We start from the raw sequence: 27,953 nt of genomic DNA on the forward strand, positions 1-27,953 counted from the left end.
GCAAATGGCTATTTTTTTTTTAAGATTTATTTATTTGAGAGAGAGAGAGAGAGCACGTGCGCGCAAGCAGGAGGAGGAGCAGAGCGAGAAGTATAGGGGAGGCAAGCTCCTTGCTAAACACAGAGCCCTTCGAGGGGCTCTATCCCATGACTCTGATATCATGACCTGAGCCAAAATCAAGAGTCTGACGCTCAATCATCTGAGCCACCCAGACGCCCCAGCAAATGGCCATTGTGTGTTAGTTTAGCTTTATTTTATGTTTTCTCAGCATAGCAATATTTTGTTGGTATGTACTGTCATACGTACAGTATGTCCTGCAGGATATACAACAAGGAACTCGAGATACCAAAAGAAAATGACTTAGTATGGAAAATTAACAGAAAGAAACTAAGCATAATGGGTAAAAATCTAGGAAATAACTACTTTAGAGAATTCATCTCGTTTCTCTACTTTTCTGTGTCCCAACTGATAACCATTCTCATTTGGACCCCATTGAATTCATTCAAAATAATTGCAACCTGACTTCTAACTAGATTCTTTTCTTTAAGCTTAATTGAAAGGAATGTTTTTCTACCTTGTTATGGGTATTCTCTATTTTTTAAAATCAACTTTGAGGAATAAATAGCATTCAGTAAAATAGCTGTATTTTCAGTGTACAGATTTGGGGTTTTGACAATATGTTGGTCTACTCACCACAGTTAGTGTGTAGTACCATCTTTATCCTTGCAGAGGATTCCCTTGTGCATGCATCTTCTCAGTCATTCCTTACCCTCCACCCCTAGCCTCAGGTAACCCCTGATTTGCTCTTCATTTGATAGATGAGATTTGTCTTTCCTAATGTTTCATATAAATGAAATGATTATATATAATTTTTTGTTCCAGCTTCTTTCACTTAGCGTAATGGTTATGAAATTTGCCCATGTTATAACTTATATTAGTTGTCTTTCTTATTACTGAGTAGTGTTCCATCGTATGGATATGCACTTTGTTCATTCATTTACCTGTGGTGTTCCTTTGGATTATTTTACACTACTGGGCTATTATTGGGGTCTGCCAAGGAAGAGTCCAGCCCCCTGTTTTTATTAAAAAGTTTTATTGGGAAGCAGATAGCTATGCCCATTCCTTTTGTATTGTTTGTGGCTGCTTTCAGGCTACAATGGTTGAAATGAGTAGTTGTGACAGAGACTGACCACGTTACTCCCTGGCCATTTACTAAAAAAATTGCCAGCCTCTGCTATTATGAATAAATCTGTCATGAACATTCATGTACAATATTTGTTCGGACATTTGTTTTCATTTTTCTTTCAGTTCCTAGAACTGGAATTTTTGGGTCATATGGTGATTTTATGTTAAAGTATATAAGAAAATTGAGTTTATATGAAATTAAGTTTATAAGAATTGCTGGTCATATGATAGGTGTCACGTTTAAGTATGTAAGAAATTGCTTTATCCAAAGTGATAGCATCATTTTATATTTTTACCACCAGTGTATAAGAGTTATATTCTTTCCATATCATCTCAAATTTGCTGTATTATCAATTTTTGAAAAAGTTTTTAGCCATTCTGTTAGTTGTGTAATAGTATCTTAGTTCAATTTTATTTTTACATCTTGATAACTAATGATGTTTAAGTATCTTTTTATGTGCTTATTGGTCATTTTTGTGTCTTTGATATGATGAGAAATCTGTTAAAATCTTTTGCCCTTTTTGGTATTAAGTTGTCTCTTAAGTAGTAAGAAGTGTCTGTATATTCTGAATGCAAGTCCTCTATTAGTTATTTGTACTGTGAAGATCTTCCCCCATTCTGTGCCTGAAATTTTTTATTAAAAAAGGCTTCATTTTATTTCTCCAGTTTTCTGGTTGTTTAAAGTGAGAGGGTAAATCTGGTCTGCTTTGTTAGTCAGGGACAGTAGATTTTTTGTTCATTGCCGTATCTCTAGTGAGTAGCATAAAGTGTGGCAAAAACTAGCTGTCCGAAGGTGTCTTCTGAATTAATATTTAGAAGGGAATAGGTTCTGTTATCATAATCATATAATCATAATCCTATGATTCAATAATAGGAATCGTATATTACCTAGACTCTTCTGAGAATAAATGAGTTCTTTTTCTTTGTTATAATTCTTTTCAAATTATGAAAAGTAAACATTCTGTTTTATTCTTGTTGACGTTTAAAAGGTGACACTAAGGCATTTTGATCTTGGTGGCCGACTCCATCTTCTAGAAGGTATCATTACTCTTTTGTGCACAAGTATCACCCATCTGAACATTCATAATCCAATCAGACTTTTTTTGTGTTTTCAAAACTGATTTGTTCTATTGGTGTCCTTTAGTCATTAGTCACTGAAGAGCTGAAGAAAAGTTTCTAGTAACATTTTGTTCCAGGAATTTAAAAGAAAAGCATGGTGTTCAGTGTTTCTGCACTAACAAAATTAATTTCATATGTATAAAAGAATGATTCTTGAATTAAGGTTCTGTGGGCAGTTTTTTTTGTTTGTTTTTGACAGATTTTTAAAATTCGTTTTTGTAATTTTCTAACACGTCAATGCACCTTTTCTTCCAAGATTGAAGAATGAAAAGGCATTGCGTCTCAACCTTATTGGTAAGTAGATTTACTCATTTGACACTCGGGCTAAACTATAGTGAAGTTCTGCTCTGTGCCTATTTTTCTTTTGATTCTTCTAGGTCATTTTCTTTACTAGAATTAATTAAAACAAAGTAAAATCAGTCATTAACTCTTAGAAAGTGTTAATAATATCTAGCTCAGTTTTTTAGAAACTAGTTTATACCTTACCTACCTATATCTATCTGTCTGTCTGTCTGTCTATCTCTGAAGTTTAATTCTAGCTCCCTAACCATTAGAATTAGGAAGGATTATGGCCTAAGTATTTTGGAACAGCAGTTTATATTTAGTGATGTGGATACATGGCATCCTCAGTCTGTATCTCAATGTCACGATCTTATGGGGGGGCAGATTTATTGTTAGTAAATTTTTACTTATAAGCCTGACTTCAAAATAGTGACTCTTAGGGGTGCCTGGGTGGCTCAGTCAGTTAAGTGTCTGCCTTCGGCGTAGGTCCTTGGACCAAGCTCCATGTCAAGCTCTCTGCTCGGGGAAGTCTGCTTTTCCCTCTCCCTTGATGCAGTCTCTCTCGCCCTCTCTCAAATAAATAAATAAAATCTTAAAAAAAAAAAATAGTGATTCTTAGGCTTTGTTTTTGTTTTTGTTTTGTTTTTGTTGTTTGTTTTTTGTTTTGTTTTAATCTTAGGCTTTACTTGAACACTGATCTCTGATGCTTTCTTAGATAATAGAATAGTATTTCTAAGTAGGTTATCCATATCTGAGTTAGGGCCATTTCTTGATCTGTAATATGGAGAAATCTAACTGAAAGTGACCCTGATGGTCAGATTTACTCTTTGCACAGTATCTGGCAGATCTTGCATGGTTAATATATTTACTGATGTGAGGCCCTGGACAGGCCACTTAGCCCTTCTCATGTGTGAATAGGGATAATAATGTAGTAATCCTCATAGGATTGTAAGACTCTTAACATACAGTCTGCTGCTTATTAAATGTTCAGCAATGGGGCGCCTGGGTGGCACAGCGGTTAAGCGTCTGCCTTCGGCTCAGGGCATGATCCCGGCGTTATGGGATCGAGCCCCACATCAGGCTCTTTCGTTATGAGCCTGCTTCTTTCTCTCCCACTCCCCCTGCTTGTGTTCCCTCTCTCACTGGCTGTCTCTATCTCTGTTGAATAAATAAATAAAATCTTTTAAAAAAATAAATAAATAAATGTTCAGCAATGACCATCTTCACCATTAATCTAATCAAGTTTTCATTTTATTATTTTAGACAAGTGTTCTATCTTTTGCTTTTTAAATACTTAGAACTTCATGTTCTATTAATGTATTCTTTCTTTCTTTTTTTTTTATTTATGCATTCTTATCGGATAAGAAATATATATTGAGGGGCACCTGGGTGGCTCAGTCGTTAAGCGTCTGCCTTCGGCTCAGCCCCACATCAGGCTCCTCCGCTGGGAGCCTGCTTCTTCCTCTCCCACTCCCCCTTCTTGTGTTCCCTTTCTCACTGGCTGTCTCTCTCTCTGTCAAATAAATAAATAAAATCTTTAAAAAAAAAAAAAGAAATATATAGTGAAAGGCATCTCTCCCACCCGTTTCTTCCCCAAATTAAAATGTGACAGCTTGATTTCTGACAGACTGGTTTAATTAGCTTGGAGCCCACGCAAGCCTTTATATTTAACATTGAGATAAATTTTGATACTATTTTAAACACATTGATGTTGAAAATTATAATGAATACTCATTGCTTAAGTGATGATTTATGATGTTAACCTCTCTTTGTATTTGTCATTATAGGTGAAAAACTGCAGTGGTTTCAAAGTCATCTGGATGCCCAAAAAGTAGTATATTCAAAGAAAGATGCTTGTGAATTAATTGAAAGGTAAACACTGGGCTTGTTATAAGCAAAGGGTCAGAAAAGGGAATTCTCCAACCTGGTTCTTCAAGAAACAGAGTTCTGTTCTGCATTTATAGAGGAGTAAACAGGCTTTGTTATCAAAAAGGCTTTAGATTCACACCCTGGTTTAGCCCCTCTAGTAGGTTTGTAATGTTTCTGAGCCTCAGAGTGTTACTTAACCCAGTTTCTTGGGATCAGGAGAAGCTTCCTATGGAAATATCATCTAAATTGACTTCTGAAGAGTAAAAGTTAGCAGATTGAAGTAAGTTAGTTGAAGAGTCTTTAGGCAGAGAGAACAGTATCAGAGGTAAGAGTGACATATTTAGTGATCATTCAGACATTAAATATAATCAAAATAATAGGTTCAAGGAGGGCATTGTGACAGGTACAGCTCACAAAAGACCTCAAGCATCACTGTAAGAGTTTGCACCTTTTCAAAGGACATTAAGAGCCACAAGAAGTTTTTTACAACAGGCACCTGAGATCATATTTAAACCCTAGAAATGTCACAGTGGTAAGAATGATGATGATGACCTAAGGGTGCATGGCTTTGGCCAGGACACTGTTGAGAGGCTGATGAAGCAATCTAGGTAAGAGATGATGCTGACCTCTGCATGGTTAGTGGCAGTATGGTGAAGAGAAATGAAGATTGCAGAAATATAAGAAGGTAGAAAGTCTCAATCTTTAGTGAAAACTTAGATAAAAGGGAGAAAGTGGAGTCAAGGAGGACATGTACATTGTTCACTTGAGCAAGTGGGTAGATGATTGTACTGTTTCCTGAGGTAGAGAGCCAAAGAGATGGAACAGGTTTGGTGGGGGATGGGTGGGGACAGTGTGAGCACAAGTTCACTTTTGAGGGGTTAAGCCTCCATGGGACATCCAAAGGGAGATGTCCAGGAGGTGGTTGAATATGAGGATCTGGAGTTTAACAGATACTTGAATAGTAGGCGGCAATCTGGTTTCTGAAATTTTGGACATGGTTGGGTTATACAGGGACAGTCTGAAGTCTGAGGACACAAGGAACTCAGAAGAATAAAAATTTCAAGGATAGGCAAAGACTGGGTTTTTGGGTTTTTTTTTTTTTAAGATTTTATTTATTCAACAGAGATAGAGACAGCCAGCGAGAGAGAGAACACAAGCAGGGGGAGTGGGAGAGGAAGAAGCAGGCTCATAGCGGAGGAGCCTGATGTGGGGCTCGATCCCAGAACGCCGGGATCACGCCCTGAGCCAAAGGCAGACGCTTAACCGCTGTGCCACCCAGGCGCCCCTGGGGTTTGTTTTAAATGAAGTAATGTAAACCAGGTGTATAGACCTGTAATTCAGGTTGCTTTCTTATTTCTCAGGTATTTAAATCGATTCAGCAGTGAACTAGAGCAGATTGAATTACATAACAGCATCAAAGACAGGCAGGGAAGGCGACATTCTTCCCGGGAGACAGTCATCAAGCAGACAATGGAGCGTGAACGACAACTGTATGAAGGATACGGCCTTGGTATGTTCTCTGTGATTTTCTTTTTTTATTTCTAAAATACATAGCCATTTCAGATTTGTAATTCATTTCAAAGGTTTACTTTTATTTATTCTATTTATTTAGTTTGAATTTCTTTTGATTTCCTTTCTTTTGTGAGTATATCAAATAATTTTTTTAATTCATTTTTTTTTCTTACATTCTGCAAACTGTTACTTGTGATAGTGACATCATATCTTCCTACCCTGATAGTAAAGTTTTCTTCTTCCTTCTGGCACATTCCTGACTTGCTTTATTGTGGAGTTGTTACTTGCCCATCTCTAACTACATCTGTGTTTCTTTAGAGTAGGTTCTGTGCCCTTCTTATTGTTCTAATTCTTGTAGACCAAGCTATAGTTGTTGCAGTCATTCTTGAAAAACTAGAAATCGAACATTCATTCTTAGCACTGTAGCATTTCTTACCATTTTGAAAGACAAGTATGTTGTTAGTTTCCCAACATTATCTGAAAAAAAAAAGCACTTAGAGTACTTAAGGCTTGCAAAGCCCACAAACAGGTGAGGACCCAGAAGCAACATGGCCTGCAAATGGTACTTGATTGGCTTGTTAATTGTCAGTCTAGGGAAAAACTTGGTGATTTCACATGAAAAATGTAGATTTCTGGCTTTTTAAAAAGAAATTCAAATGGTCTGGCAACATAATCTGCTACAGTGGAATAACAGCTGTCCCTTTTAGACTTGATCATATATTCTCAAGTTTGCCATGGTCCTGAATATTACTTCATTCACATTCCATTTTTGGTCCATGTTATGGCATTTATAGTGTATGGATTTGCCCGACAAGTACAGTATAAATGAAATATTTAATAGCAAATTGAGTTTTTAAATTCTGATAATAACAACGCTGAAGTATAGGACCCTAAAGGAACTATCTCGTGGGTAGCTGTTGTGTTGGTCCCAGCCTATTGGTAGTGGTTCTATCAGCTAGAAACGCCTGAGGCACTCACCTGGGCCACTAGTACTTGCGTTGAGCCCCCATAGGTATTTTCCCAACAGAGCCAGTGTTGTGGCTGGCACAGCCCTGTGGTTCTTACTATGATTGCAGGATGTGCCTAGTAACAACCATCAGGGCAATTTGAAAAAAAAAAGACAAAATGTATCACTCACAAAGCCTAGAAGGTCCATAGCATGCCCAGGGCCATACAAGGAGGTGGAGGGTAGAGAGAGGAAGGGAGTGTGGATTTGGGGCTCTACCGTTACTAGGATCTAAAGGTGAGGTGCCTGGGATTTCATAGGTTCACTCTCTATTGGTGAATTAAAAACATAACTGAGAGTTAGGGCATGAAAAGGGAAAAGTGGGGTCACTTGAGTGGTGATTTACTAGGTTACCAGAGCTTTCTAAAAGGGGACTTTCATGGGTGGGGGTGGCCTGGTTTCTTATCTAGTTGTTTTGCTAGTAGTTTGTCATAGAGCTGGCAATATTTTTATTTGAGAAGGGTGTCTTTGATACAGATGTCTAGACAATCAAAAGCTTTGTGTCAGGCACTTACACTGTAGTAACACTAGCAACCCTGAAGTAGTCGGCAGTTCCTCTTCATCATTTCTAAGAAGTGAGCTGCTTCACTGAAAAAATAACAGAAAATAGCTGTAGCACTGGATAGATGTGATTCAAACCCTTAGAACTTCTGCATGACAGGACAAGTTATTTAACCCTTTCCCTACCGGGTTTTGTTTTCTTCAATCTAAAAATTGAAATTAATGGTATAGCTACTTCCCCAGTTGTTTAAAAGTTACATGAGGTTCCATTTATCAGGGTGCCTGACACAACCTAATACAGGAGGTTCGGGGTAAGCTTCAAGCACTGCTCTCTGTGTCGCTTTCACTGAGTAGGCACCTTGTAAGAACGTAACATTTGTTTATGCTCATAGATCTCCCATCTCCTCTGTGGCGTTCTCTCTGGAACCCACTTTAATTCGCTGTTGTCTCCATCACCCAACCACAAGTACTGGTCACTGATGACCTCTTAAGTTGCTAAGGTAAACAGTTGCTATACTGGGCGTTGGTTCTCAGTCACCTTTTCTGCAGCATTTGATACAGACGATCACTTCATTTTCTTGTCACACTTTCATTTGGTAAAGAAGACCCAGCCCTTCCCTAGTTTTAGTTCAGTTTCTTAAGTTGAATCCTCCTCATCTTCACAAACTAAATATTGACCAAGGTTCCCATCCTTGGGCTGCTTCTTGTTTTCTACTTACACCAGTTCCTAGTTCATTTCATTCCGTCTGTGATTTTAAATACCATTTACATGGTGATAACTTTGAAATTTGTATCTCTCGACCCTGACTTGTCCCTAGAACTCCAGACTTGAATTATCAAACTGGAGTTTCTCAAAATCTCTACTCGAACGTCTTCTAGGCATCTCAAACCTGACTTGTCCCAAAGCAAAGTCCAGCTTTTCTCATAAAACTTGCTCCCACGCGATCTGTGCGTCAGACATCAGCGTCACCACCTGCCCAGTTGCTCAGGCTGGAAACCCGTAGTCACTTTCATGTTCCATCTAGCTCATCAGAAAATGTATTTTGCATCTGATAACTTGTACTGCTACTACCACCACCTCCCTAGTCCAAGCCACCATTGTTTCACCTGTACCATTGTAACAGCCTCCCAGTTGGTCTCTGTGCTACTGCTCTTTTCTCCTAGAGTCTGTTCACCATGTAGCTGGCAGATGAATTAACAGAACATGGCCAAGGTCAAGCTTGTATTGGTGATTGAGGCAGCAGAGAAACTCAGATCCAGCGTTCTTCCGGCTGTGCCACCGTGCTTCTTCCAGAGTCAGGGAGTGTGACTGGTGGAAGGGTTGTGATCTCTGACAACTTTGCAAGTGCCTCTTAACATAGACAAATTGTTACCGAATTCTGTAGGTTCGGTGAAAACTGGATTCTGATATCTGGCCTTCCTCACCTCATGGTGGTATAACTATTTCTGACTCGTTTTATTAGGATTTCTCTTTTTAAAAATGGTGTTTAATTTACAGCTTTTATACACTTGACCTCTTCATATTCATATTTCTGAAACTATTGTCATAATCAGCATACAGTTGTGTCAAGCATTTTTATTTTATCTTTTTCATTCATAGATTCTGGATTTTAATTAATACTTTATTGCATTGGCCAGATTTTTTGCAGCAATGTTCCACTTTTTTATACATTCCATTTGTGTTTTACTGATAACTATGATCATGCATATTGGTTTATGGTAAATTTTTTAATCATGGTGAGGAACTGTTAAATACCTAAGTTTTTTATTAAAAATGGATTTAAGTTTTATTGAGTTGCTTTGAGCATCTACTGATTATAGTTTGTTTAAATTTTTTTTCACATTTAGAATAATGTGATTTTTAAAAATATTAAGGAATACTTAAATTTCTCAGATAAACTCTACCTTACCAGGGTAAAGTATATGCTTGAAAAAAAATTTGTGCTTTTCACCAAGAAAATATATTTAAAAATCTAGCATATTATTTTAGGGAGTTGATCATTAGAAATTTCCAGGTACCTTTCATAGATTAACAGGACAGGGCTTATCTCATTAATAGTTTTATTTCATTTTATAGATTCCATGCTAGAATTTATTATTTAATAGCATTCTTCTTAAATCACCTTCTTAAACTAAGCCCTTTATACTTGTAAAACTTACTTTTCATGTAGCATTATAGCAGTGCTTTAAAATTTTGTTTTGCTTTGGATTTTCTTACTGTCTGTCACTTATTCATTGTATCTGAGATAATAAACAAGGAAACTGTAAAATGTTGTGATTTAAAGAACACTGCTTAATGGATATAATTTTTTTCTTTCCCAGAGATTCCAGACATTGTAAATGCAGGTAATCTGAGAACTTTTAGGTAAGTCTGTCTCTCTCTAGTATTCCTTGAGGCTGCATATAAGATACATGAGACATAAACTTGCTTCCCTTTTGAACTTAGACATTAGAGCTAAAAAAACCTCAGAGGTTTCTTTTAACCTTTTTTATCAAAGTAAGACTTCTCCTAATTTGTGTTTATTTGAAACACCTGATGTGCACTGAAATGATAGTGACATGGTGCTTTTAAAAATACCTTGATATAATACTTAAAAGAACTTGGTCTCACTATTCCTCCCCAATTTCGTATTTTTTAAAAAGATAAACAGCAATAGGTTCAGTGGCTCAGAGTTCTATCCCTAAACTGTTCACAGCACCCTCTTTTGGAAAAGATGGTTCCTGGGAAGTGATACTAGAGAAGAGTCATCAAGAACTAGTTAGTTCAGTGGTTGAAAGATGATTTCTTCTGTAACAATAACATATTTTTGGTTACTGAAACTTTGACTTCCCACCAAGCGTGAAAAGAAAAATTGTTTCTGACTGCACTTTGGAGATTTGCGGGTATGATATAGTTTGAGGTTCTTGATACTGTATGGCCCGATGGAGTATTCAGGTTAGGGGGAATAAACGAATGGCATAGCGCCTCCTTGTCACTTCTGCCTGGTATTTTTCTGTATTGCATTTGTATTGCATTAGAAGTTTGGGGTGTGTGGGAATCTCTGTGCAGTTATTGCTGTGGTAGGTTAATGAGAAGATGCGCAATGTATGGACAAAGCAAGCTTTACTTCTTGGGGCTTTTTTTCCCTAGTGCATATATTGTTTGTTTCTAGGGCATTTGAATCTGCAATAAATTCATAAGCTTTGTTCTGCTGCTTTCAGAGTTTTATGACTGCTTCGCCATCTTGCACCCCAGCATCCCTCTCTATGTACTCTCTCTTTTGTTTATTTAGGGAATGGGATTTCGATCTGAAGAAATTGCCAAACATTAAAATGAGAAAAATTTGTGCTAATGATGCAGTCCCCAAGAAGTCTAAGAAGAAAACTGTTACGGCTGTAGACAAAGATTTAGGGGAACTGGCACTAAAAGATGAATCAAGTGATTCAGATGAGGAAATGACAGCAGTGGCCTAATTGTCCTTTGTTTGAAGTGAAAGTAAATAATTTGAGAGCTTCAAGTTCTGTTTGACCTGATTATGGTAAATAACTGTCTAGATACAAGAATTTGCTCTGTAGCTTCTTTCATGATGAGAATCCCATTTGCAGTTTCAAAAACAGTGTTATGATTTTCATTTAAAAATGAATGTTGCTTTTCATTTATGTAAGTTGCTAAAATAGATACAGTGAAATAAAAGCACAATCTAAGATCCATTTAATCTTAATTTCCCGGGCAGGGGGAGTGATGTGAATAAGGACAAAAATGTTTTGATTTTTTTTTCCCTCGTGTTTACCGTGGATCACCTGATCTCACATTCTGGGGCTCGTATAGCAACGTGTTTGCTGAAAGGGTCCTATGGCTGCTTCTTGAGCAGTGAGGATAGCAGAATTGGCTTTCAGTAGTAGTGTTCACTAATCTTCCTCTTAAACATCACACCTATTTTCTTTCCTTGTAAAATAAGGAAAATGTGATAGAGAATAAATATACAGTGATAGATTGTACATTATTTTTATTATCTTTAAGCCAGAGTTAAATGGTAAAGTAAAAAAGTAGTGACTGTTTTCATGATGTTGGCCTCCCACACTCAATCTGTTATCTTTTGATAAAGGGGATAAATGATTTCAGATTAACTCTGTATATTTGTTTTCTCATTAAAAATAGGTTTTATTTGTGGATACAGTTAATGATTAGAGAATCGGTTATTGCAATTGTGTTACTTATTTGTGTTACTTATTCTTCTAAGAGATAGGCTAAATGACATGTAACTCAGTATTCCAAGTATCATGAAAGACATGGATGTGTTAGAATGTTCTTCGTAGAACTTGTTAAATGCAGTTATCTTTTAGGCTATTTTCTAAAGGATACAATGCAAAGGTATTTGAGTATTTTCAAGAAAAGAAATAACAAAACATTAATGCTATAAGAGGTTAACTAGATATCAACTAAATCATAACTACTTATTTAAAATGTTACAGCTTTTTTATTATTGAAAATTAAAAATAAAATTTATTTTCATAATTTTACTTCTTTAAGTTGTAATTATTTCATTTTCAGTGTTTTAACTGGTGCTGTTTTGCTTTTCTTTAGTAATCTTCATAAAAATATGGCTTTATGGTTAAAGAAGTTTCTCTTTAGTCATTTGAAAGTGTCCTTTTTTTGTTTCAAAATGGCTATAAAAACTGAACTTTAAATTACAGTAAAGAGAATAGAAACTGGTTTATCCTGTCTGATATTTAAAAAGGCATACTGTTAGATAAATAACTTATGAAAATGGCAGGTCATCCTCCCCCTCAGACATTTGTTCCTGGTTTTCCCTATACTGTCAAAGCAGAAAAGATAACAAGCACACTGCTTGAACTAGAATAGGTAAATACTTGCTGAATGAATGAATTTACTTTACCATTTGGGATAATAATTATAATTCATAATCACATTTTATTATACGTGGCCGTAACAGTCATGTTACTCCTGGCTGGTCCAGAGTAGCCTAAGAGATAATTTGTTGTTAGAGTAATGCTTTTAAGTGATATCCTTAATCATTGTCTGTAGAACATGTTTTTTCTGCAGTGATGACTTGTGGTGCCTTATCTAGATTCTTTTCCAGTCAGTAGTATGTCTTTGTAAGATAGCTTCTGCAGTCCATGGCCATGGAACAGAGTAAAAGCATCTCACTTTTTTGGCAGCTCTGTGCAAACTGGGGGCTGGTAAACTTTTTTTTGTAAAGAGCCAGATAGTAAATATTTTAGTTATTGCAGCCCAAATGCAGTTTCTGTTGCATATTTGTGTGTGTGTGTGTGTGTGTGTGTGTGTGTGTGTGTGTGTGTTTTACCACCCTTTACAAATGTAAAGATCGTTCTTAGTTCATGGCTATACACAGAATAGGCCACAGGCTGGACTTGGCCTGCTGGCTATAGTTTGCTGACAAGCTGAGCTTCCATGGATATGGGCAAATGGTGCATTTCTAACCTCAGAGCAGCTAGCTCTGACATTGGTGGTCTCTTTCCTGATACTTTAGTCACTTCTTTGCCTCACCGACATAGGCCATAGGCATCTCTTTAGGACTCTGTTCATCTCAAATAGAAGCTTTTTCTACTCCTATATCCTTTGCACTACCAGAGCAGGAGACAGGTGTCCTCTTTGCTCTACCACCACTTCCCCTTCTCAGTTATTTTAAGTCCTGTCATTGTCTCCCTTTCCTTATTATCTTACCTCCCAGAAGAACCTTCAGCCCATTCCTTGACTTCAGCTCTTGGTTCAGTTTTCTTCTCTCCTACTTCAATCATGTTCCTGATTCCGGAAGCCTTGTGGATAACAAATGCAACATTGTGACCTTTACCTTTTCCAGTCTTTTTCTCCGTTCCATCAGAGGCATAACCTTGGTCACACCCAGATCCTTATCAGCGCCTGAAACTCCTAAATTTGGCTGACTCTCCTGTTCTCCGTTCACTATCTCCCATCCCCCTCCATTGCTGAAGTTCCACACTTTGACCTCATTCTTTCATTGTGCACCACCTATCTCCTGTTTTCAGATTATTGCTTGTTTTGTTTAGACTCAGATTTAATTGCCTCCCTGCATATGCCCTGAATCGCTTTGCCCCAGGCTGCATAGTATTCCTCTTTCAAAACTCAAACTAAGTAGCACTCAGTTCTCTGTCTCCTTCATACCTGTTGTTCCCAAGCAGCTCAGCATTGCTGGAGAATATCAGATAGGTTTCTCCATTCATGCTTGCATGTCGCAAGTGGATTCTCAGTACCGATGGGTAGTTTTACTGTGTTTCGGTAATAAGTTCCCTTTCCAACTTTGAGATAATTCTTTTACTACCTTTTTCCATATGTTCTAGCTCAGCTGTAATATTTGCCCGTTCAGCATTCAGCTGTTCACTGTATATACATCGTTGAGAAAATGATGTATATAACCACATTTTCTTTTCTTTCGATTTCGTGGCTACAGTAGCTTTTCTCCTTTCAAAGGCAAATACTCCTGCATGTGTTCTGGATCTCGCTCCCTACTGTCTCCTCGGGAACCTCGAATATTCCTCTCCCAAGTTTTTCACCTAATTTCCCAAGGCAGAGAACTGCCTTGATTCTTCTTTTTTTTCCACACCCTTCCCAACTAATTAGTGAGTATTTCTGGTTCTGTTTCCAAAAAGAGTCAAATCAGTCCATGTCAGGCCATCTCCACATCTTGCCTGTGCTGTGTGCATTCGCTTCCTCACTGGCCCTCGTGCCACCATTTCAAGAGCACCTCGTAGTCCACTTGTAATCCAGAGTCGCTCGTGAATTTTTGGAAACGTACACTAAAGTATGCTACTCCTTTGTTCGTATTGTTACAGTATCATTCTGTTACTTTCTTCATGGTATGTTTATTTGATAGGTATAGTTGTGTTTCTAACCACTCTTTTTTGAGATTTTATTTTTTAGAGCAGTTTTAAATTCACTTCAAAATTGAGAAGAAGGTAAAGAGATTCTACCCCTGCCCCTACACATGCATAGCTTCCTCCGTTAACTGACGTCCTCCACCAGCATGGCATATTTGTTACAATTGCTGAGCCTACATTGATATCTGTCACATTTCTGATGAAATTCACGTTCTCTGCTGTGGCCAGAGAGGCCTGAAACGATTTGATTCCTGACTGCTTCTCCAACCTCAGCTTGTTTCCACTTGCCCTTGGCTTACCGTACTTCAGATCACAGGCCTTCTGTCCATTCCTAGAATGGCTAAGCTGGTTTCTATGGTGGAATAGCTCTGCTGGCGCTGTGATGACTTTGTGTTTATCCATTTGGGCCAGGCTTGGTTCAGGCCGACCCGAGCCCTAGAATGAATGCCCTGTGATCTTCTTGGAACTCAAGCACATGGGACATGCAGGAACTACCACGGGCCACTTCATGTTTGCCTCCCTGGGCCTCCACAAGTAGGACATGTGAGACAGTTTGTCATTCCCTCTGGATTTTGATGCGGTGTGAGACTTTCTACTGTGAGTCCCTTCAGGGTGTAGCTGCAGGCCGGAGTTGCTTAGCTGCAATAGGGAATCAGCGTCTCAGCACCAGGGTGCCCCACTGCTTGTGTTGCATTACATATCTCTCATCTATCATGCCATCTTTTTGTGTCCTCCCTTGGGATGAGACTTATGGGGAGCTGGCAGTTTGCCTTTCTTTTGCTACCCCTGTAAGTAATAAACTGTCAGACTCTCTAACAAGGGTGTGCTGTTTCTTTAGTAGCTGAATCTTGCTTGCCACTTGCCACTAAGGCCTTTGATCACTGTTCCCTCTGCCTGCATTGCCCTTTCCCTGAGTTAAAGTATTCCTTTGTTAATGCATCTCTTTATTCCTTTCTATAGTGTCGGGGTTGGTCAGCCTGTGCTGGCTTTAATGTAATATGAATATGTTCAGGCCCTACTTAGAAATGCAGACTATTGTAAAATCTTAGGAACCCAAGCTTTTTTGAATGTTGCAGATACATATCTGCAGAAATCCTGGTAAATTAGGCAAAGAGTGTAGAAACCACAACAGAAGTTTAGGTCACTTGTTTAATATACAAAGTCTTTCTTTCACAGATCATTATTTTCCTTAATTTGTCTTAGTACACATTATTCACAAAACAGTAAGTTGTTAATGCAAGAGAATTAGGTAAAACCAAAAAAGTACAAATGCTCAATCTCAAAAATTGCACACAGTTAAAATAATTTTTCCTTGTTTGTTTTAATGCGATCTCCAATTTCAAAATGGGCTTTCTTCGGATTTGGAGGAAACACTGCAGCCCAAAATAACAGTACTTCCTTTGAGCTGTATTGATATGTAAAATAGCACCTTTGGGCTGACTTAAGGAAAGAAAAAAGGTTTTTCATCTTTCTTAATTAAAAGTTAAGTCCTATACAATTATTACGTAACAACTACAATAATGATAATAAGTTTAAAGAGCTCTACTTTGTTCCAAAATATTCATTGGGCAAGGTAAGGAAAGGTGAACTGTCAGGTGAATGCAGTAATCTTTCCCACCTCACCCCCTTGACAATTAGAGTATCTTAATGATGTCATTGCCCTAATGAGCTAATTTTCCAGCCAAACAGTAGATGTTTTAGAGGTATCTGAGGACCTTTTGCAAAACAAGATAAATGCGGCTGTCTGGGACAATGATCACATGTAATAGCAGCTCAGAGTGAGATTTAATCCTGGGGCATTTTAAGAGACTCCTTCAATATACACCTATCTTCAGTTTCTCCATTACTGTATCCCACGTTGATTGGATCATTTTTGTTTTGATATTTTTTTCTTTCATTATTGTTTTGCTTGTGTTTGTTCTTAAGCTTAATTGCCTTTTGGACTTCACTTTTAAAAAAATACTGGGATTTCATTCCTTTACGATTCAATCTTTGATACAATAAAAGTGAGAGTTCTTTTAAAAATTAACAGCATAAATGTCTGTGGTTTATGGTATTGATACTACCAGATGCATGATTATAAAAAGCCAGGGTTTTTAACAGAATTGCGTTGTTCCTTCTTCGATTTCAGTCCTTTGATTCACTTCCATTTTACTTCTAACGTGAGCAGGTAAACATGCTTCAAAAAAAAAAATGGTCCTTCTGGAGAGTAGTTTTTGAAGGGTATGTCCAGTCCACAAAAGTATTGTCACAAAGCCAAATCCTTTCATTGAAAGGGCAGTTGCCACACAGAATAGGAAAGAAAATCAGTATTAGGTTTTAAACGCACATCATTATTTCCAATGGTTTGAACCATAAACAGCCATTGCAGGAAAACTTTTTTTAAAAGATTTAAATTCAGGAGTTCAGGGTTTATAAAGGTCAGAAGAAGAGCAGAATAAAAAGCTGACTTTTAACCTGGTAGGGAGCTGTATTATTTTCTCATTACAAGAAAGTCAAAGCCTGTACAAGTTAATTTTGAGAATTTAGGTATGGTATTAAAACACCATGTCATATTTTAGGGTTAAGACAGTAATGCTTATCTTTACTTTTCATTCTAGAAATGTTTTCTTAGTGTTAAGTGTAGCCCTTAATAAACAAGGCCTACTTTAGCCAATCGTCTCCTGCTGAGAAATGAGCTGTGCACTTACCTATCTTGCTTTAGGTCTGTACAGAATTTAAACAGTATTTTTGGTGGTAATTAAGGTAAATAATCCTTTTCCTTCCGGAGCAAACAAAAGAGAAATCAAGATTTCATTGCTTGCTGGTGACAGATTACCCCACCCTCCCACCGCCCCCTGGAATATTTTTAAACAACACGTTTCCTTGCTAAGCTCTGAGAAAAGTAAAGCTTAGGAAAATTAACAAAAATTGAATCAAGGTTAATCTATTGGGTGATGTGCCATGATTAAATCACCCAAAGCTTAGCTATTTATGAGTATATATCTTAAACCTTTAAAATGGAAATTTAAGAGAAAGTTAATACAAAGTTTAGTTTGTTTAAGGTTCATGGATTTGTTTTATTACAAGTATGTCCTTTGTGCAGAAATTATGGTACACTTTAGTTACTTCAGCTTTGTTTCCCTGTCCCTTTAGTCCATACCCTCCACAACAAGTTTTAAGAAAGATGAGTTTTAAACCTTTTGTTTCCTGACTGGCCAAAAACCTTAATGTTTTTCTCATGTACATACATGAACTCACACACACACATTACACACACACACACACACACACACACACAAAGTTGACATTGTTTACCGTTTCTTTATTTCTAGGAATTGGGACTATTTGGACTCAGCGTCAGCCACTACTAATATTCATATGTTTCTCCTCATTAAAAGGTTATTTCCTTTTCCTTTTTTCTATGATAATCCGTGAAGAACAAGCACACTGGTAATTACAAAGTGCATCAGTGTGATACCCAGGTTTGTGCAATGCGATACCCATGCTTTGGTTCTTACGGCCATCATGGTTGCCTTTTCACAATAATAAATATGACAGCTAACAAAAATAAATCACCTTTTTAAATGTGAGACATCTTTCTTTGACGGGTCACTAACTCTATAATCCTCTATAATCATTAATGTAGCTCACTGCAATATCATTCACGCTTCAGTTTTACATGAATATGCAAAGAACACAATAATCAACTGCCAAACCTAAACAACTCAATTTATTACTTATCACAAAATCTGTTGAATATCTTTACTTCCCAGCTGAGCAAGGGAAATACTGTCAGCTTTTTAAAATAGTCTAAATGCTTAGTCATAACTACTCATCTGTCAAGTTGATACCACATGTGGATTAAAGAAAAAAAAAACCTTACACATTTGACTTAACAAAAATATTTAATTTTTGTTTCCCTATCCTATGTGCTTTATAGTAGTGAACAATTTCAGACTTTGCTACAGGTCGATCATTTTATCTTTCTATACTTTCATTTTTTCACCCTTTAAAGAAATGGTAAGTTCACCTAACTCTTTAACCAACCGGGTTATTTAATTTGTTTAATTTAGTGCTTTATAAAACTATAACATTTGTGAGACTTTGAATAAAAGAATGAATTAAGCTGCTGTTTTGAAATATTCATCTGTTAAATGGAGCAGAGGCTCTGCCTCTTAATTTTAGGGCTGTGCTGAACAATAGGATTAATTCAAATTAAGATACGCTGGATTTCGAATCTTGGTTCATAAAAAAGGATGTAAAATATCTTAATTTTTAATATTCATGACATTGAAATAATTTGATATATAGTGTTAAATGAAATATAAAAATTAATTTCACTTATTTATTTTTACTTTTTCTAATGGGGCTACTGGAAAATTTTTTAAATGTATGCATGTGGCCTGCATTTGTGGTTCACATTATATTTCTGTTGGACAACACTGTTTTACGGGGACCAGATAAAATATAGGACCTGATAGTTGATTTCAGCTTCTGTGGGTATTTAACAGCACTAATTACACCCAAAAAACTCTGAAAATCTTCTGTTCATGATTTGAACATAATTCCAAGTATTAATATCTTCAAATGTGTATTGCATCTATTTTAAAAACATGCATCTGTTAAAACAACTGCACTCCACTATAGCCATAAAAATCTGTTAGCTGTCAAAGTATGAATATCAAAATATGCGTCCTCCCAAGTTTGCTTCTGATATGACTTAAGGACAATGCAGACAATTTCAAGCTTAAAACCAAGTATGTTTCTTATTTCCAGATGAGATAGTTAACATTACGAGGCCTTAGAAGAAATACACATTGCAATTCAAGTCTGTATTCTTAAACTTGCTCCTGCTCCTGTGAAGACGTGTGTGTCCATTCAGGCTTTCGTCCCTGCCTAAGAGCGTTCCTTGCTCCACTGGTTGTTAATTGTCTTAGAAATCACTCTCTAGCAAACTTTTCACATTTCTCTATCACACTTTGGACTGCTTCATGGGATCCTGGTCATTTGGTGGTTTTTTTGGTCCTTTCCTTTTTGAGCAAAGTAAGGAAAATGAGTCAGGACAAAGAAGATAAAGGGAGTGAATACTTCAGGATCACTTCTGTCATTTGTAGTGGCTAAGGGCTAGAAAGATATTCTTCAGCGAAGAAACTCCCAACTGGTTCCGTCACACTGGTATAACCTCGGGGGGACCGCCCTCCGCAGATGGCAGTGAATTTGTACCCGTTTGTGATACAGGCACGGCCACGGCATCCTTGATGTCCGTGTTGATGTTGCATGAGAAGTTCTTCTCCTGCTTTTTGGCAGTGTCTGGGCAATTCTGCACAAAGATCACACGGTTGTAGGCCTTCAGCCTGCGCCATAACTGGACGTAGACTTTACACTGTACGTACATGAAGACGAGACCTCCCGTGAAGCCAATGGCCACCACAACCAGTTTTGTCCAAAATGGCCATTCAAGGACACCTTTGAAGTAAGAAAGAGAGAATGTTACCCCCAAGTTGTTATCAATGGGTTTGGTCATTTTTTTCTATGACTCCTTCAAAAGACCATGCCTGCCCGCTAACTTTGTGGATAAAGAAGATATTGTTAACAGGCAGTAAAAATTATAACCAGAACTGCTTGTTCTCAACTCTTAAACGTACTGGTAAAATTGTACATGAAGAAACTCTCTCACCTACCGCCATGATGATCTTATTTCTCCTAGCATCAAGTACCTACCATGGTTATCAGATGATATTGGACTTTTGACACTTTGACATTTATTCCTTAGAGGTTAATCTTTAAGGAAAGATAGTGAACATACTAAGTGGAAGAATCAGTTTTAAATTCTTTTAAGAGGGTAAATAGGTACTTCTATAGGATTGTACATACAGGCCCCCCTCCCCACCCTCATTCCCTTTAAAACTAAAAAGAAAAAAAGAAGTGAAAGAAGCTGCCACATCTCACCAGAGAGAGAAAGAATTCCTGAGTAAAGACATGCATAAAATTTAGTACTTAGGCATTTTTGTTTCATAAATCTTTTTGTCACGAGAACCACCACTTTCTTAGATATCGATGTTTTCTCTTACTATGTACCATCATAACTAGAGATTGGCTTTCACAATTTTTAAAACTTGCACAAGAGTTTAACAATATTTCGGCCACACATAATTATGACTGTTAAATACGTGGTGGTCAAGACTCCATCTCTTGCAACGCCAGGATGGTGTGGAGCATAGCTGTTGCCATTCAGGTGAAAAGCTGTCCAGTCTAAGAGCACGTTCAGTATGTTGGACCGGGAAGAGTAGGTTAGAAATCACAGTCTATGACGGGGCGCTTGGGTGGCTCAGTCGTTAAGCATCTGCCTTCGGCTCAGAGCGTGATCCCGGGAACCTGGGATCGGAGCCCCACATCCGGCTCTCTGCTGGGAGCCTGCTTCTCCCTCTCCCACTTGCCCTGCTTGTGTTCCCTCTCTCACTGGCTGCCTCTCTCTGTCAAATAAATAAAATCTTTAAAAAAAAAAAAAAAGAAATCACAGTTTATGAAAATCTATGATTCTACTTTGGGTTTTACTTTTCCTTATAACACGGAATAGAGTTATAGGAAATGTCCTACCTATATTTTGTAACAGTGATACTTGCTTTATCCTGCTGTAAGGAAAAACACTAGGGCTTGTTTGGCTCCCACCTTAGTTCTATTTATGCAAGGAGAACAATCATCTGACATACGGACTCAGGGGAGGCCACTGGTTTTCCCCCGGGGGACATGTGATGTCTGGAGATACGGCTTATTGTTCTACCTCGTGTTGGGGTAGGGTGCTACTGACTTTTAGTCAACAGATGCCAGCGATGCTGTGTAACATCCGGCCGTGTAGAGGATGGCACTCCCCAAGAAGAATTATCTGGTCCAAAATGTCAGTAGTGCCGAGGTTGAGAATTTTTGTAGAAAAATTAAGCTTCATTTATTAGGAAATTGGCAGGGAGGATTCAATATACAAATCAGATATCTTGGAGTTCTCCAAATTTGAAGGATTTTTTGCTCTTGGCTACTATATCAATCAGTAGTTTCTATGTATTTGGAATGTTTTAACCACAGACAAGTGGGAGAAAACATGTACTTTATCTCCCATTTCGGGGGGAGAAGTCCCCATGAATTACCTCTAACTTTCCCCTCTGTCTGCTAAATCACACTACCGGCTGTTCTCAGTAAGTGCCTGGAGGTTTTCCATTTCTGAGGAAATGTCCATGATATTTCTTCTCTCTGGGATTTGCGTCCCTGTGTCTGCAGGTCTACCTGTCCCACAAAACCCAGCTCAGGAGCATCTTCTAGCTGGTAATACATTTCACCACTTCCACGGTTTCATGTTATTTCTTCCACTTGTGGCATGAGCTAACTTTCTAACGAGTTATTTTTACTTTGCCACACCATAATCTTGACAAGCACAGAATTCATGTCTGGTTGGTCTTTGTTTTCCGCAGTGCCTTGCTCGGTACATATTTCAAGGATGAATGAAAGCTTTTGAAGTTCCAGGTTGCATTGCTTTGCCTCGGTCTTTTCAATATAACCAGAGGTGCCAGCCTTTCTTCACTTGTCCATGAAGCTATGCTTTCTTGGGTGGATGGTCTGAAGAAGACTCCACTCTTGCCCTACCTCTCTTTCCTGAAATAGTAACCAGAACCCAGAATATACTTGAGAATCTGGGCTGGGAGTGACTAGCCATTTTCTCTGCCACTTCTGGGAGACAGTCTTATCCATCCACTTTCTTTCACAGGTTCTCTGAATCAATTTCTTCTCCCTCAGTCATTCTTCCTTCATATGTTTGGGAAGTCAAGGCCCTCTGTATATTCACTGACAAAGTTTAGAGCACAGAGTGTCTCCCTGCCCCACATCCAGAAGCCCTGTTCACATGACCATCTTCTCCTAGAGAAAGCCTGATCTTCCTCTTTGCCTTTGACCGAGTGGGCAAGATTTTTATTTTCTATGAAGATACTATTGAGCAATTGTAAGATTTTACCTTGGAAAACTCACTATAAGGATGTTGTGAGAAGAGATGCTAACAACATGGGGTTAAGTGGATTCCTGAGAATGTTTCCATTGGTAAGATAATGTTTACCTCCTTATTATTGAGACTCAGAAAATTGTCTTCATATTCAACCTTGTTGGACTAGTTCTACGCTGTCTTCTGTAAAGAAGAAAGAATGTCCACAATAAGGAAGGGTGGGAGAAAAGAGAAGGCACAAAATCTTGTTCCTTGTGGATCGTTTGTGTAAACAAGGAGTTCTTTGTCCTTACTGATACATATTTGAAGCTGGAACCTGAACTTGGCAATACCAAGAGCACAAAGTTGTTTCTACCGGCCCAGTTTGGAAGAGGAATTTGGAAAATCCAACTTGAGGCAATTCTCCCATCTGTTCATTTCTCGGAGATTGTATGTACTTCTTCCTTTGTGCTTGGGAATCTTTCTTCAGGAGTTTCTGTAGGTTTAGGAAGAAACTGTCTGCATCCCTTTTCTCTAAACATTAATGGGAAACATTGCTTAGAAATTCTTGGGCAGGAATTGAAGGAGCTTGGAGAAGCAGGTATTCTGTCCACAACCATTTTCTTTCTTCCTTCCTTTCTTTCTTTCTTTCTTTCTTTCTTTCTTTCTTTCTTTCTTTCTTTCTTTCTTTCTCTTTTTTTCTTTCTTTCTTTCTTTCCTTTCTTTCTTTTTTTTAAAGATTTAATTTTTTTGTCAGAGAGAGAGCACAAGCAGGGGGAGCGACAGGCAGAGGGAGAAGCAGTCTTCCCACTAAACAAGCAGTCTGATACGGGGCTCAGTCCCAGGACCCTGGGATCATGACCTGAGCTGAAGACAGATGCTTAACCGACTGAGCCACGCAGGCATCCCTGTCCACAACCATTTTTTAAGGAAATGGAAGTCTTCTCTTGTCCTTCATAATTGATCAATTTGACTCATTCACTGTTCATATTGTCATGCCAATCCTACATGAACAGGCAATAAATTTTCAAGCAGTCTCAACATACGATTAAATTCTTCCAGCTTCCTTTCTATAATTGCATGTATATGATGTGGTCCTGGAGGGCCGCACTGTCTTCCATGCTGTCCCCAGACAATCGGCATGCTAATAGGTTTTCTGTGAAAGGCGTAAGATGGTCTGTAGATTTATCCTGTGATATGATATTGAAGACTTCCTAAAGTAGTTAGATGAATCAAAGTGCCGCATTGTGTCTGCCTGAATGTGCAGTGCTACCAGGGCCTCAGAAACCAGCCCACAATTTGTAGGGAAATTGATATTTAAAGAGCAAGTAAATGTACTGTAGATGAAGAAAAGCAAATGCACCTTTCAGCTCATCATAGGCTCTTGGGATTCTGAGTCTGTGCAAGATTTTTCTAGCAAGCCAGAGAGGAAAACTGGGGACTCCAGGTAAAAGTAACTATTTATAGAACTTGGATAAAAAAATAAAAATGAATGAAAGAATACAATTTGTAAATTATCTTTTCACATAAAAAAAATTCTTCCTGATATTCGTCACTGCATTTTCCATTGGGCTTGGGTAAGGAGATGTGGATTGGGACTGTTTAAGGGCATTTCCCCTTCAAGAACCTGAGACTAGAGTTTATTGATTAACAGGACCACTGCCACCGACAGCCTCTTATCTCCTTTACAATCACTATTTCTTCATCTTCACTCCCAGAAGCCCTCTCCTTCCTGGCTAAGAAATACCCAAATCCCAAATAATTTAAACTTTTACTCAATTTCTTTGCAGACCAAACCCCAATAGGATATGTCCCTTATTATGGTTAATAGCTTCTCAAAGGCTGTTTTCCCATGTACAAACCCCACTCATTCTTGAGGATTATGGTTTTTGTTTTTTTTAAGTAGCCCAACATGGGACTCGAACTCACCACAACTCCAAGGGCAAGACCTCAGCCAAGTTCAAGAGTCAGACACTCAACAGACTGAGCCACCCAGGCGGCTCGAGGATTATGGGTTTTATTCGTAACAATCAGCCGCTTCAGTCTTTACATCCTCATCCATCCTGATTCACAGAGCTGTTTCATTTCCTTGAGGTATTGAGAGCCTGTTATCTGCTATTCTCTTGGTCTCAGTTCTCACATCTTTGGTAGCTTGGTCAAAAACAGTTCCCATTAGGCTCATGCCTCCCTGTAACCCGGTCCTTTGGTTTCTTTCTTTTTTTTTTTTTTTTTAAGATTTTATTTATTTATTTGACAGAGATAGAGACAGCCAGCGAGAGAGGGAACACAAGCAGGGGGAGTGGGAGAGGAAGAAGCAGGCTCCCAGCAGAGGAGCCTGATGCAGGGCTCGATCCCAGGACCCTGGGGACCACACCCTGAGCTGAAGGCAGATGCTTAATGACTGAGCCACCCAGGCGCCCCCGGTTCTTTGGTTTCCATCCCCTCTCTCCTTGACTGTGGCTATGGCCACACATGACTTGTTTTGGCCAATAGGACAACAGCAAATATGACACAACGGAAACTTCAAAAGTGTTCACATTGTGTGTGTGGCTTGCTCTCTTGCTACTTTTTAAAACACGAATTGCCGTGTGAAGAAGGCAGGGCCATCAAGCCTGGTGTGGTGAAAAACACAGCTCGGTTGTTTGCAAGCCCGCCGCCAGACAGGGAGAGGAGGCCAGTCTTGATGATGCAGCAGCCAGCCCAGGTGCCGGCTGTTTGCAGACACAGGGCTGAACCTGCAGAGAGCAGCTAGTCTGGCTCCAGCCAGGAGCAGTGCCCAACTGTTCTGCAGAATTAGGAGTGAAATAGATGTGTGTGGTTTGACGTCACTAAGTTTGGGGATAGTTTGTTATCCAGCAAAAGATAACTGATCTGTCGTTAAAAATGAAGGTAATAGTAGTATTTGCGTCACTAGGTTGTTAGTGTGGATTAAATGACTAGTCCTTGACATAGAAAGTGCTATGTAGGTTATTGTTGCTATCTGAGTGATTTAAATGGTACATATCTTTGGCCGATCGCACTTGTGGATCAAGAGCAAAGCTTTCCCTGGTGCCTAAGTAAGACCTTTCTAACTTCAATGGACTTCACCCTTTGGATGTCCCATCTGGGCTCCAGGCAATGAAAACCTCCAGAACCAGGAGAGAAGAAAGTCCGGTCAGCTACCAGCCAGGCCACTGTATTCAGGCAGCACTACACCCCCTCACCCTGTGGCTCTGGGCATGCTTCCCACTTGGTAATTCCCTTCATGGAGAAAAGCTCAGAAATCTCACCAAAAATCAACTGAAAGGTCCTGAAATGTTTAAGTGGTACCTATGTGTATTATTTGTTAGGGGACATTGATGCCACACTTTCCAGACTCTAAGGACAATGGTTTGTGAACTGGGATGTATCCGCTTTCAGACTCAGGCTCATTTACTTTCTAGCTATATTGTTTCTCAGAAAATATATTTCCCAGCTCGCTCCATTGGAGGAACACATGCAAGGTCACCTGTAATATCTTGCTTCTTGGTTTTCTCTGGGAGTCAAATTGGGTAAACCACAAGCTCCCAGGTGCGTGTTTGTAATAAAGCTGCAGATGAGGCAAATTACTTCCTTCCTCGTCTTTAAAACAGTGATCTCTTAAATCTCGTCCAGCTTTTAAAGTGGAATTCTCAGAGTATTCTGCATATCTTATGTAGCACGTCATGTAACTGCAGACAGCTGGCATGTGTCTAAAAAGACTTTTAAACAGCAGAAGAGAACCTGTCTCATATAACAGCTGCAGGGACAATATATATTTAGAAAAAGCATCTAAGCGGTAAGTTGGGGTATTTTTGGCTGGGTGCTTAGGTTATGCAGAGTTATAAAACGCGTTTGTGTAAGGGTGTGTGTGAGCAGTGGGACTAGGGAGGCCGTTTTCTCCTTTAGTCCTCGTTGCTTCTCTCTGGTTGGATATGTAACCACATATTTGTAACATGTTCCTTAACTTGTTTTAATGGTAATACTCACCGTGAGTAAAGATACAAATACATAAATATATATAAATATGAATAGAACAAAATATATAAATACATATAAATTATACAAATATATATGCAGTATTTGTATAAACAGTGTTTCAGTTCATGGTGTCTTTGAAAAATGAATCGGAAAGAACCTTTGAAGGGTATTCAGTCCAACTTGGTTTTACAAATGAGGAATTTGAGTGTCAGAGTGATTATTTGATTCAAGGTAACTAACTAGTCCGTGACCAAGGCAGAACTAGACCCCAGCCTTCTGACAAGGAGTTCAAGCCCGTGTTTATCATATTTGGCTTAACAATAGCAGCACATATAATTACATATAAAAAGGAATGCTTAAACAACAGTGCTCAAAAGGAAAACATTATATGGATTGCTGGGAAGTGATTTTTAACACCTACTCAAAGCAGATGTTAACAGCGAACGAGTATGGCACTAGCCATAGTTCTCATCTGCTGGGTCAGCCAGAGCTAGCAACCAATACTAAGTGCTCTCTGAATAATGAAGCATGGCCCCTGCCCTGGTGATACTTAGAGGCTCACAGGTGAGTCAGGCCGGTGAAAGAAGCAATTTGTTATGTTAGTGCCTTGTGCTGTATACATTTACATAGTCCTGGGGCAACAAAATGTGCACCTGCCATATGATTTCACTTCTATGTGGAATCTAAAAAACAAAACCAACCAACCAAACAAAAAAACATAAATAGACTCATAAATACAGAAAACAAACTGTGGTTGCCAGAGGGGGTGGGGTGGGAAAAAGTTGAAGTAGGTGAGGGGAGGTATAAACTCCCAGCTATAATTAAGTCATGGGGATGGAAAGTACAGCGTAGGGATTACGGTCAGTAATATTGTAATAGCTTTATATGGTGACAGATGGTAACTGCCCTTAACTGTGATGAGCATTTTGTAATGTATAGAATCGTCCAGTCACTCTGTTGTACACCTGAAACATATTATACATCAGCTATACCTCCATTAAAAACCAATCTGCCCGACAGTTTCTCCAATAGTATAAATTGTGTTTTCTTGGTCTGTACTTTTGTGTTTTGCTTTTAACGCATGAATAGTATACGGGAGCATTTTTCTCGAGTATGTAAAGGTAAGGTGGAGGAGCATTGCTCCCCCAAATTAGAGTTAGCAATGGGTAATCGAGGGTGTTAAAGTTTCAAGTACTAAGACTCTGATTTTTGACTTTTTTGTCATTACAGGTGATAGAAAAGTGAGAGAGCTGTCTGGGGCAGCAGGCTTATTTAATCTAAAAGAACAACCATTAAAAGCACATGAAGAATTTTTTTTCTCTGCAGTATTGTTATTGCAGTTCAAAAAATGTTGCTGTTTTATATTCAACCTCAATTTGGGTTAAAGGACAACTTGTTCCTCTTCAAATGTTTTTGAAGGTTTTCAGGGCGGATTTAAAATATTTTGACTTTTAAATTAAGCAGTCTTTTCAAATTTGAAAAGTAAATTCAGGCTCAGCACTCACAGTCCCAGTGCCAAAGGAAGATGAACATAATACCAGCTCATACAGATGCCCACACTCCCCATAAGTGTGTGCTTTGGGAAGTCAGGCTTTAAGTACAGTTTGAACATAAGTACAGATGATTCCCTTTGTGGAAGTCACTACAGTTTCCACATGAAATTACCTGAGTTAAGAGCTGTCCCCCTGACCAGCAACTCTGTAG

At 38.5% G+C, this 27,953-nt stretch overlaps 2 protein-coding genes across 2 annotated transcripts in view; one reads left to right on the forward strand and one right to left on the reverse strand.

Annotated features, from left to right (window-relative positions):
- The window catches only part of TMA16 (translation machinery associated 16 homolog), a 28,345-nt gene extending 16,373 nt beyond the window's left edge, over nucleotides 1-11,972 (forward strand). Inside the window, exons 3-7 of the mRNA XM_026499592.4 lie at nucleotides 2,561-2,598; nucleotides 4,374-4,458; nucleotides 5,817-5,965; nucleotides 9,797-9,839; nucleotides 10,747-11,972. Coding sequence (XP_026355377.2) covers nucleotides 2,561-2,598; nucleotides 4,374-4,458; nucleotides 5,817-5,965; nucleotides 9,797-9,839; nucleotides 10,747-10,927 — 496 coding nt within the window. The 3' untranslated portion in view covers nucleotides 10,928-11,972. The remainder of the gene's footprint in view (nucleotides 1-2,560; nucleotides 2,599-4,373; nucleotides 4,459-5,816; nucleotides 5,966-9,796; nucleotides 9,840-10,746) is intronic.
- Nucleotides 11,973-15,464: 3,492 nt separating this feature from the next.
- Nucleotides 15,465-27,953, reverse strand: part of MARCHF1 (membrane associated ring-CH-type finger 1) — an 88,311-nt gene continuing 75,822 nt past the window's right edge. Inside the window, exon 4 of the mRNA XM_026499594.4 lies at nucleotides 15,465-19,777. Within this exon, the coding sequence (XP_026355379.1) occupies nucleotides 19,479-19,777 (299 nt within the window). The 3' untranslated portion in view covers nucleotides 15,465-19,478. The remainder of the gene's footprint in view (nucleotides 19,778-27,953) is intronic.

The sequence above is a fragment of the Ursus arctos genome, unplaced genomic scaffold (genome assembly GCF_023065955.2).
Source record: "Ursus arctos isolate Adak ecotype North America unplaced genomic scaffold, UrsArc2.0 scaffold_11, whole genome shotgun sequence".
Classification (NCBI taxonomy): domain Eukaryota; kingdom Metazoa; phylum Chordata; class Mammalia; order Carnivora; family Ursidae; genus Ursus; species Ursus arctos.